The 12660-nt window shown below is 37.8% G+C and overlaps 1 protein-coding gene across 2 annotated transcripts in view; it reads right to left on the minus strand.

Moving 5' to 3' along the window:
* Positions 1–212: 212 nt before the first annotated feature.
* Positions 213–12660, minus strand: part of b4galnt3b (beta-1,4-N-acetyl-galactosaminyltransferase 3b) — a 215284-nt gene continuing 202836 nt past the window's right edge. For both annotated transcript variants that reach the window (XM_087997275.1, XM_087997276.1), the window contains exons 15-20: positions 12173–12471; positions 10898–11051; positions 9670–9742; positions 5685–5838; positions 4556–4682; positions 213–2135 (exon numbers count right to left, since the gene is read on the minus strand). In XM_087997275.1, the coding sequence (XP_087853401.1) occupies positions 2027–2135; positions 4556–4682; positions 5685–5838; positions 9670–9742; positions 10898–11051; positions 12173–12471 (916 nt within the window). In that variant the 3' untranslated portion in view covers positions 213–2026. The remainder of the gene's footprint in view (positions 2136–4555; positions 4683–5684; positions 5839–9669; positions 9743–10897; positions 11052–12172; positions 12472–12660) is intronic.

Here is a 12660-nt window from a genome sequence, read left to right on the forward strand (position 1 = left end):
ATCATGGTAGCCCACAAATTAAAAGAAATAATAGATAGTAGAAGGTACTCTGATCCCAGTGATTAGCAATGTGCTTTAATTTCATGCTTTCAGAAAGGTTTCACTAGACAAGTGGCAAAGTCAATTCCTTCCCTAATTAATAAACTAAGCTACCACTAATCAACAGACAGTGTTTGAAGAGGGATGAAAATAATAACCAGCATATGTAAAAGTTTCAAAACAAAACTTTTATTTCCAAAAATCACAATTATACACAACTTAGCAATTTCATAGAAATCATTAACCCTTCATCCCAGCATTATTAAAGCCAACCACTACAATGTACAGATACAGTTAAAAACAAATTCTACAGTAATACAAAAGTCTACACCCTTGGAAAGAACCTTGATCAAAAGTGACTTGACATCACTAATGTTTCTTGTTGGTTTCCTTGCTTATTTAAGTACCCAAAATAAAAGCAAACTACTGTCCATGCTGGGAATCTGAAATCAAATCAGGAAGTTCTGGGAATTCTCACCATGTCTGGCAGTACTGTAGAGACAGAATCGGAATTAAGTCGAATACATCTTTCCTTCAGAACATATTTGATGCAAAATATTAATTCTATTTCTCTTTCGACAGATACTGCCAGACCTGCTAAGCATTTCCGGGACTTATTGTTTTTGCTTAAGTTCAAAATGTGTTTGAAAAGTACCTAAAGTTCTCACATCTACCTTTATAGAAAAATAAATTCTGATTGAATTTTGTGATGAGTTTTTATATATAAGACTCATAATTGAGGTACTTGGTTACAAACACAAGGTAGCAAAAATACCTGTGTATTCTGCATACTCAAGTAAAAGTATAGGTGCACAGTTAATTTGTATTTAAAGAGTTAAATTAGATCTGTATATAGGAGAATAAAGGAGACTTGAGATATTTTGTGTGCACACAGTTTGCATCAAAGTAAACTTAACCAACTTACTCCAATAATGAATCATTTGATTCCATGGCTGTACGTTAAAAGAACAATTGAAGTAATTTCCCTCATTGTAGTTTACGTATGTTTACTCAAAGATGATCCTGCATCTAAAATGCAACTAGATCACAGCTATGTGTCATGCACAACCATGCCTAGAAATTCTGAGACATACATGTAGCCTTATTGCTAATAGACAAAAATATACTGGGTTCACTAAATATATGTGAGTGTAAACTCTTCAAAGTGTTAAAAATGGAAATAGTAACAAGAACATTATCCTGAAAATGTACACAGATGAAGAAAAATCACATGCTCAACCTTACCAACCGAGGTGGTAATAATACTAATTAAAGAGAATGAATTTGACCTGGTTTCTTTTAAATATTTCCCATAGTATTTAAACATTAAAATAGGATCATTAATCTCCCCTTCCCAAAATTAAATGGTTACAAATATGGCAAATGTAGAATCCTGACGCATAACATTTTAATTATTGAATTATTCAATTTCCAATGAAAGATGTAACTTCCAAAGTATAAGCAAGTTTTTAATTTATGACAATAAAAATGATCACCCTGGTAGACCCATTAACTTTTTCATGTGAGAGAAGACGAAACTGTGCATCTGTATAGCCCTGTGAATATCATAGTACCACACAGTGCAACCCCAAAAATAGAACTATTATTTCAGTTTTACATAGTCCTCCAAATGAAAAATGTCAATCTATATTTTTGCTTTATTGTTCCATAGCATAACTCTTCATTTCAGACCCGAATGTATCAGGATCATAGCATTTCTTTGAATAAAAAAATATAAAATATCTTGTTAAGCTTTTTTTCACCACTTACAAACTTAAGTACTGAGAGAGGCTCTTTGTAATATACTTCCTGGGTTGAAGATCACAAAACCTATGCTATTAGTAGCCTGAGTTATTACAGCAGCAGTTTATTTGTCTTCAGATACATTTTGCTAAGACAGCACTGTACTCCATTTGTCTTTGGACAGGGTAATTCGATCCTGACTGGATAAAGTGCATGCTAGCCAGACTTCCTCTGGTCACTGTAACTACGTCACCTTGACTTGTTTCCTATTCCACATTCCACGTTTGGAGTGGTAGAAATGAAAGAAGTTTCTCATGTATAATCTTTCCACTTCCAACCCAGCCTGGAAAATCCTATGAATAATAAAGAATAAACATCACTTCATGCTTTCAAAAATCACACACTCTGACTTTTTTTGCTGAGTGCAGTTATTGTATTGCTGAAATTATGTTTCCAAGCATGTGACATTTTACTAGAAGAGATGCCCAAAACAACAACACCCAGTTCATAAATATGGAAGCAGCATCAAGATAATTACTGAAGAGGATCTTCCAGAGATTCTTCCCTGATGAAGGAAGATGATAATAAAAGCTGGGTAAAACATAAAATAAAATTTACACTGACTGAATTTCCAAAATTTGCTGGACTCTGGGGCAGTCCCAGCAGATTGGAAAACTGCAAATGTGACACCACTGTTTAAAAAGGGAGGTAGATAAAAGATGGGGATTTATAGACCGGTAAGCTTAACCTCTGTAATGGGGAAGATGCTTGAGTCTGTTATCAAGGAAGAAATAGCAAGGCATCTTGATAGAAATTGACCTGTTGGGCAGAAACAGCATGGCTTCATGAAGGGCAGGTCATGCTTAACTAATCGTTTGGAATTCAATGAAGACATTATGAGCAAGGTGGATAACGGGGACCCAGTGGATGTGGTGTACCTAGATTTCCAAAAAGGCCTTCGACAAGGTGCCGCACAAGAAGCTGTTGCATAACATAAGGATGCATAGCATTATGGATAACGTATTAGCATGGATCGAGGATTGGTTGACTAACAGGAAGCAAAGAGTAGGTTTTAAATGAGTGCTATTGTCGCTGGCAATCAGTAACTAGTGGTGTGCCACAGGGATTGATGCTGGGACTGCAATTATTCACAATTTATATAGATGATTTGGAATTGGGGACCACATGTAGTGTGTTAAAGTTTGTAGATGACACTAAGATGAGTGACAAAGCAAAGTGTGCAGAGGACTGAAACTTTGCAGAGGCAAAGATACCTTGAGTGAGTGGCAGAGGTCTGGCAGATGGAATACAATGTTAATACATGTGAAATCATCCATTTTGGTAGGAGTAACATTAAAAAGGATTATTACTTGAATGGTAAAACGTTGCAGCATGCTGCTATGCAGAGGCACCTGGGTGTCCTTGTGCATGAATCACAGAAGGTTGGTCTGCAGGTACAACAAGTAATTAGGAAGGTAAATGGAATTTTATCCTTCGTTGCGAAAGGGATTGAGTTTAAAAGCAGGGTGGTTATGCTGCAGCTGTACAGGGTGCTGGTGAGGCCACACCTCGAGTACTGTGTGCAGTTTTGGTCTCCTTACTTAAGAAAAGATGTGCTGGCACTAGAGGGGGTGCAGAGGAGGTTCACCAGGTTGATTCTGGAGTTGAGGGGGTTGGCTTATGACACTGAGTACACTGGGATTCATTGGAATTCAGAAGAATGAGGAGGATCTTATAGAAACACATAAAATTATGGAAGAGAATAGATAAGATAGAAAATGAAGGTGAAACTAGGACAAGAGGGCATAGCCTCAAGATTAAAGGGAGCAGATTTAGGACTGAATTGAGAGGGAACATCTTCACCCAGAGGGTATAAAGCTACGGAACTCCCTGCCCAGGGAAATAGTTGATGCTATTTCAGTAAATGTTTTTAAAGCGAAGATTGATTTATTTTTAACAATAAAGGAATTAAGAGATATGGTGAGAGTGTGGGTAAGTGGATATGAGTCCACGATAAGATCAGCCATGATGTTACTGAATTACAGAGCAGGGTCGAAGAGCCAGACGGCCTACTCCTGCTCCTAGTTCTTATAAATAAGTTCACATTCATGAAAATAAAATGCCAACCAATCCTATTCTCTCTTTCCCTCGCTCTGATTTTTAGAGAAAGGGTTATATGTTTGCAAGAGATTTCTTTTCGATGAACTAAAAGGTACAGCCTTTAGCTTCCTCTGAATATTTATTTAAGTGGGTTCAGCAGTATAGACTAGATGGGTTGCAGGCTTCATCTCAGATATTTGGGGTCACCAGTTTGAACTGAGATCATTTGTCACTTGCATTCCTGATTCTGAAAGAAAACAGCCAGATATTCTTTTTCTGATTACTACCCAATGTCCATTTCTGAAATCATGTCTGAGGACACTGTGGAACTTTATCATTAAAATGACCTAGTACAGTTCCCACACTCAATGACCCTGTCCGATATTAACTTACTCAGTTTTCACAAGAATAGGGGTTGGCTATTCTGCCCTTCAAACATGTTCACAATCCAATGAGATCATGGTCAATCTGTGATCCAAATCCCACCCTGGGCTTTTTCCCATATTCCTTAATATATTTGGTTAACAGAAATCTATTGATCTCAGATGTAAAATAACCATTTTTGTTGAATTGAAAATAAAACAAGAGGTGAAATTCAGTTAAAATCATGGCTTTTTGTTGCCACCTTTGCACGCATTCCATATGAATTTTTCTGTAACTTCAAACTTGTTACCTATCCAGGAGTTCCCAGTCTTCTCCTCCCCAACGGTCACGGAATTCTTTTGTATTCATCCCACCAATTCTGTCAAGATCCGATTTGTAGATTCCTAGCAAGCCAAATCCATTCATTTCCCAATATCCTAGAAATTATAAGAGCGAATTAAATATAACTTATTTCAACAATGTTTGCCACTTCTTGAGCAGGCACATGATGTTTTCTGATGCTGCCTATTATACCTGGAGGCAAGTAAATGTGCAGACCACACAGGGAAATTAGGAATTAACAAATCATATACATTAAGGCCAAACTTGGGTGCACAATTTGTTATATTGGGGCTTGGCAGACTTCTTGCTCTGCAGTCGTCGCTCCTGTGTTATAAAAATTCAAGGATCCCCATATTGTGCAAGTTCCTTTCTGCATAAAAATTATGGAAACAAAAGTTTCTGGTTTTATGTATTCATTCCACACTTGGTCATTAAACGTCTCTTAGGGCAGCTCCAACATTTCACTGTTTCCAGTTCAACTAAAACCAAAGTTCAAACAGCGACCTTCATCTTTATTTAATTTATCGGGATAATGGCAGCTGTTTGCACAAAGCTCCAAGTCTTTAGCGCTCTTCAAATCTTATATGGAATTTGGTGAAGGAAGTTCTATATCATCACTCTGCGAGTTTTGTTGATTTGAAGCTGATATTTGGTATTTACTGCGCATACTTCCAGCAATTTTCCTTCCCTTGTAACTTATATGCTTCCCACTAAGAGACTTCCCTTTTTATACCTTTTCAGAGAGAACATGTATGTAATCTGAGAATGTGTTAATTTCTGTATTCGCAGCATGCAATAAACATGCATCAACTAGGGTTGGGCATTAACAAGCCTTGCCCACATTCCATTCATTTACAAACATTAGAAGTATCCTGGCTCTCAAACAAATGATGAGAAAAGCATGATAGCCAAATTTCAAACAGTTGAACATAGCACTTTAAACAAAGCCTCGGGCATTCGTCTATTTGTTACCTAATATCAATATACATTTTTGTGCTTAGAATTAGCACACTTGAGAGATTAATGATAAGAAAATATCCCCAAAATAACGAGCCAAATCATAACCTCAAAACTAGGTAGTCATTGTTGTCACTTGCCTTCAGGTTCCTGTGGAGAGGAGCCACAGTTCAGCCTCATTACTATTGGAGCAAATGCCATCTTTTCCTCCACACAATGTTTTCTGATGCTGTCTATTATGCCTGGAGGAAAGTTAATGTGCAGATCACACAGGAAAACAATGCTGTGATCATCCTGAAAGTATAAATAAGGAAGGTATCAAGAAACGATGAAGATTTCAACATCACTGTAACCTAGGATTGCAATGTCAGTTCTCAAGTTGTCCTGAAAGAGCCAGTTTTTGGTAGAAATCTCAGCATAAACAATAAGCAGTAATACAGGCATTTACATGGATGTTGGAAATCTAGGTGTGAATGTTAATATATCCCAATATGTCTCTTTCTTTATTATTTCATGGAATGTTGCTAGCAAGACCACATTTGCTGTCCATCCCTAATTACCCTTGAATTGCGAGGCCACTTCAGAGTCAATTACATTGCTGTGGGTCTGGAGTCATATTTAGGACACACCAAGTGAGACTGGCATATTTTCTTCTCTAAAGGATGTCAGTTAACTTAAAGGTCTTTATGTTAATGATAATGATTCCAAGGTTAGCATTATGAGACAAGCATATAACTCCCAATCTATTAATTGCATTTACATTTCCCCAGATGCTGTGATTGAATTTGAGCCTGTATACTGAGAGCATCAGCTTGGCCCTTGAGATATTAAGTCCACTGAGATTACTACAATGTCATCAGCTTCAAAAACCCTTTGAAAGCTCAGGCCAAAATATCTTAACTATGCCCCCTCCATTCAAACGTATGCGCCCCCCCCCCCCACCTCAACGACCCATCATATCTTCATGCCAACTCATGCCCTTCACTTACCCACCTCCATTGGACCTCTATGCCAACTCATGACACTTGCATGTTTATTTACCCAGTTACATTCTGTGGTAAATCAATAACCCATTTAGTAACACTAACGTGTGAAGTGGTTTTTAAAAATCCAAAAAAATCCATTCACTACTTTCATTATGAAACTGTTGTTGCTTTCAACTTATAAATATATCAAACAACAAGATCTTTAAAGTATCAATAACAGAAGCATTTAACACATATTTGTAAAAGCCAAATACTGTGGATGCTATAAATCAGAAATAAAAAGAGAAAATACTGGAGAAACACAGCATTTGTAGCGAGATAAACTTAATGTTTCAAGTCTGATATGACTCCTCCTAAAAAGTCTCTTACAGTTATGTTACATCTCAGGATTGCCTTGTGGCATCCATCAGGCAACATACGTACAGTCAATGGTAGCTGAAGAGTGGTGAAGTGTGCAGTCTTCCTATAGCCATGCCATTTACTCCTGTGCTACTCGCTGGCAAGTGACAGTGAAAGGTAGGCAGTTTCTGAATAGAAAAGTAGCATGACCTCCTTAATGCAACATTGGATTGAAAGTGATGAAATGTTGTTAATATCTCCAGTTAATACAGCCTTCACCCTGCATTGAGGTTGCAACATAAGCTGGCAGGCAGCAGATTCCAGGAAGGAGCTTTATCCTGATGTGTAGGCTGCCTAACGTAGATTAAGTGGGAGAAAACTAGCTTCCTGCCCACTCTAAGCCATTATGACTTCCTGCTGAGAGTTCTTCTTCCTTCCCTCCAGTAGTTTGTCCTGGTCTGAGTGCCCTTTGTTCATTCTTTCAGTCATGCTGGGTTCCTAAGGAAATATTGTTAAAACGACCATGGTCGGGAGAAACCAGCTTGAGCAGATACCTTGAAGTCTGGACAAAATTTCTTCAGCACCTTCCCTGCAGATTTTAGCAATTGTAAAGGATTTCAAAAAGCATCAAACACATGTCCAATGCTAAAGACAGCCCAACAACCTGAAAGTAGTTGATAATCATTTTAAATTGGATGCTAAGAGAGTGAACATCCTCACCGCTACATGTTCAGTCATACATGATTCAAAAAGTGAGAGAAAGGGACAGAGAGGGAGACTGAGAGAGTTGACTGTGAGAGAAAGAGAAGAGTGAGTATTGACTGGAGTACTGGACTCCAAATAACAGCAACTGCATCAAATCATTATTCTACCACACAACTGTGGATGTGTGCTTAATGATGCCATTTGAAGATCATTTACATTGTTGAAATTTTACACTGATCGACTTTTCTCCAAACATGGTTACAATATAGTTGTAGATATTCCAAACGTTGGTGCTGTGGCACTGATACCACTCCCTACTATTTACCTTATCCTGTACAGTCATAGAGTCATAGAGATGTAGAACACAGAAACAGACCCTTTGGTCCAACCTGTCTATGCTGACCAGATATCCAACCCAATCTAGTCCCACTTGCCAGCACCCGGCCCATATTGCTCAAAACCCTTTTTAATCATATACCCATCCAGATGCCTTTTAAATGCTGCAATTGTACTAGCCTTCACCACTTCCTCTGGCAGCTCATTCCATATACGTACCACACTCTGCGTGAAAAAGTTGCCCTTTAGGTCCCTTTTATATCTTTCCCCTCTCACCCTAAACCTATGCCATCTAGTTCTGGACTCCCCGACCCCAGGGAAAAGACTTTGTCTATTTATCCTATCCATGCCCCTCATGATTTTATAAACCTCTATAAGGTCACCCCTCAGCCTCCGACTTTGCTTCACAAGGAGTTCAATGAAAAGTAACTCTGACTGTTTAACAAATTGAAATTAATTTGTAGCTTGGCTTTGAATAATAAAATGGCTCTAACTTTAGCTGTGTTTCTTGATGCATACTTATTTCTGTCAGCCCCAGCTGCAGTCCATCTTTGCACTGGTGAAATTTTCAGTTGCCTGGCATTTTGTCCTACCGTATTATCCGGGCTAGGCCCTGATCTTATATGGTCTCATGTCTTTGTAGGCTCAGGACCCAGCCCAAGGTGGTCACCTGTCTTTGTTAGCCTAGACCCAGGTTCTGATCTACTTTGGCTCTGCTCTCTTTGTCAGGTCCTGTTAATTTTTTCCACATTATGGAACCTCACCACTAACATTGTTGTGGATCCTTCTCTTCCCCACCTTTATTGTGCATCTGTCTTTCTGGTCAGCTCCATCATCCTTGTTACTCTGTAATTGTCCATTGTGAATTTCTTACTCCTACTATGGATCTTCTAAATCCAATAGTAACAGGGTTTTCTGTTTTAAAGACAGCTTTCTCTGGTGTAATGGTATGACAAATATAAAGATAGATGACTGTTACTAACATCTGTATGTAACAACACAGGGACATCAACTGCAATGGATCACATCAACAACGTTACTTCAGGGTGGACACACCTAACTTTACTGGTACAAAATCCTTTAGCTCTAGAGAAAAACAACACCTTATTGATATCTCAAAACCAATGTTTTCTCATAGCTCTTTCACAGAATGTCTCTTTTGGTAATCAATCGAAGCCAACAAAAAAAGACTAATTTAAGTGCCAGCTCCAAGAAAATAAATTCATCCACAGCCTGAAAGTAATTCCTGAAAATATGTAGGTATATATTATCACACGTCACCCTGGATAAATTCATAGCTTGCAGGAAATATATTGATTACATTATAATTTATAGAAAATATAAATAGTTGTTGACTTATTGCCACATTCCATGTCATTATTTGTTGAATGATTCAATGCAAAGTTGTAGTGACACAAACATGGAGAGGCTGTAGGTGAGAAAACATGAAGAACAGCAATTGAAAAGATAAAGTGAAAAATAATTTTGAAAGAAGTAGGCTGTAAAACATCTTTCTCTTTTTGCCAACGTTTTGAGGAATACAGCCTAACACATATCATGCATACCATTATTGGATATAAACTGAACACTTCATAGTGTACATGGGCATCTTGCTCCATTCACGGAAGTCAGAATAGCAAGTAGCATAATATGCTGGAAGATACATTCAGTTCAAGCGTATACTTATCTGTTACTGGGCAGACTTAAATAATAACATTTAAAACACTGTGATAATTTTAAACAATTTAATGTTTCATACCTTTATTATATCTATTCCAGCCTGCAGACCAGCTGAGCGCTCAAAATTCCCCTCAAGTTTCACATATTGATACCTGTTCACAAAGCAAGAACCTGAGTCAAGAACATGGACATTTTAGCTCGCTCTTAACTACATACTTGTTCCATTAAAAAAAGGTACTGTCCTTATTGAATCACATAGCTAATGAGAACTTTATTGCTGTTTTGAGATAAGCAAAAACAGCGCTGGACTATGCACTCTTTTTCAGCTTTACATACACAACATCAAAATCAAGGGCACCTTATCCATAGTCATTAAACAATTGAAAAGTAAAACACTAACAATATGCCTTAACCTCAATTTGTAAGAGTCCCCTTTGATGAATGAAAGTGGTTTATTTTCCTACTTGTGACGCCAGCTATACTGGTGGGGAAATGATTTGCAATTTAACATCAATTTGTGCCAAAATCATATAATTGCATCAACAAACAGCTCAATATCATTAGGATTCAGTTTGTTTAGGTTCTTGAAGCTAAAATAGAGTAGCAAGAGGTTCACCATAACAGCATTAACTGCGTCAAACCTGAACTCCAAAGATGAAAAAGACAATGTTGCTGTCTGTCCACTGTCTCACTGAGATTTCCACTAGTGGAAAGGTTCAGAGATAACAATGTATAGGAAACATAAAACTGTAAAATTGTCACATGTGGAAAATGCTATAGCTCAGGAGGAACAAATATAAACAATGAGAAAGGAATGAAAGTCTGAGATATGAAGAATGATCCGTAAAAGTGGCATAATATAGAATTGTTGCATAATAATGTTAGATCCAGTCAAAGTTCCTCCTTCTGTTTGCGGAAGCAACTGTAGATTAAATCTCTGTTTCCATATTAGCCAAATAAAAATATTTATTAATTCCTTATTGCCACTGTCACATTGAGAATATGCTGCCTAGACTAGAGTGGTGCTGGAAAAGGATAGCAGGTCAGGCAGCATCCGAGGAGCAGGAAAATCGACGGTTCGGGCAAAAGCCTGCTCCTCAGATGCTGCCTGACCTGCTGTGCTTTTCCAGCACCACTCTAATCTAGACTCTGATATCCAGCATCTGCAGTACCCACTTCTGCCATAGAGAATATGCTACCTGTTGGGCAAGGGTTTATATCGATAACCTAACCTCAATGCAAAGAGTTTTGAGATTTTGTTGTCAAGTTCTTGAGAGAAAAGACCAGTGGGAGAAAGTTACAGCTACCTGGTCAGCATGCTTTGTTTCAAGGCCTTTTCAACATCCATGTCTGTGCTACTGTAATCAGTAATGATGACATTGAAGTACTCATCTCCAGTAGCTCTGTACAACTCTTCCATATCAAAGATAAACTGCTGCACCCACCGGGCTTGATTTTTGACTGCAGGATGAATAGACAAAGTATTCCATACTGTGAGTTTACTGGGAAACTTCATTCAGTTCAATAACTGCAAGTACACTTTTAAAACCACAATGTCCCTTCTCACTTGCAGGCCGTTATCCTCTTTTATGGATTTTCACAACCGTTAAACACTTTACATATTTTGGGTGGAATATTTACAAACTTATTTATCAGTGTGTTTTACATTCCTGGCCTTTTTACATACCCACTGCCCCTGTGCTACTGACTAACCTTTATCTCAGGCAAGAAAATTCCACTCTTCAAGAGATTTATTGATTATTGCCCAGTTGAGAGATTGAAAATTGTTCTGCAAAACTCCATTTCCTCAAGTTTAAACCAAAAAAGATACAATTTATAATGTTTCAAAACCAGTTGAGGGTCTCTAATTCTTGTTTTGTACAATAATTCAAAACAATTCTTGTTTTGCCCAATCTTTTGCTGCAGAAGTGGAAGACATTACCAATTGCATTATGGTTATTTGTGTAAAGGTGGCAATGCGTGGATGGGGATGATAAGTAAAGGTATAGAACAGCAAGTCTAATGTGACTAGAGTTCCCATATTACACCGCAAATACATTTCATTTGGGAAACAGTCACATTTGGATAAATTAATAATTTTTGGCATTGACAGGGGAGATGGTCAAATTTGTACTGTATAACCAAGGTAAATTCAACAGCTTGCTGGTATGTGGCAAGATGGGAGGATCAGTCAGCTTGGTTAATGGCTATTTGGTTAATAAATAGCTTCAACTGCACCAATATCACTGACAAAATTTAAAAATGAGGTTTCTACTAGGCCTATGAAAAGAAAAATCTGAAGAGATTTGCTCACTTATCGTAAAACATACAACAGTGCAAGAATGCAAAGCAGTAGTCATGTTAGTTCTGAAGTAAAATTATTTTTAATATTAAGTAGTTAGTAGGTGTAATATTCCTTTATTTAAAACAAAGGCTGCCCCTTGTTAAAACATAGCTAAACTATTGCTTCACAATATCTGTTGCTAAATGCCATTGTCCTCATTTTGATTTCTTAAAGTTATCAGATCTCTGTTAAAATTGATATCCCATTCCCAAGTGCAGACATTAACATGAATCTTTACCTGGAACTATAAAGTGTACCACGGCACTGCGCTGCCAGTTAAATCCAGTTGGTGCACACAGCATAATCTTTTCTTGCTTTTCTCTGAGTTGCCGGCCTCTGTGCCTAAAAGCAGTTCTCCTCTTCCGTCCATCATCACCATCCATATAGTAACCATTTCTGTTGAGGCCATAAACGTACTCTGATAATCGCACAATCGTTTTTTCATTCACCAACAGTGCAAGTTCCAGGAGATATCGACTTCCATGTATGCGATCAAGGCGCTTTTCAACACCGACCAACTGATGAAGTGTATATATTCTGTCACCAAATAAATAAATCATTCTTATAACACATGCTTCATTCAACTTGCAATCACTCGAGTTACTCACCTTCCACCTTTAATATTATTGCAAACATAGCATTTCAGTTAAGCATCCCTTAAGCCTTACTGACCCAATGAAAGCAAGTATGACCTTGCCTTGCAACACTCCAGCAAGTGCACCTTAA

The sequence above is a fragment of the Chiloscyllium plagiosum genome, unplaced genomic scaffold (assembly GCF_037043375.1).
Source record: "Chiloscyllium plagiosum isolate Xiang-an unplaced genomic scaffold, Cpla_swu_hap1 HiC_scaffold_19, whole genome shotgun sequence".
NCBI classification, from domain to species: Eukaryota; Metazoa; Chordata; class Chondrichthyes; order Orectolobiformes; family Hemiscylliidae; genus Chiloscyllium; species Chiloscyllium plagiosum.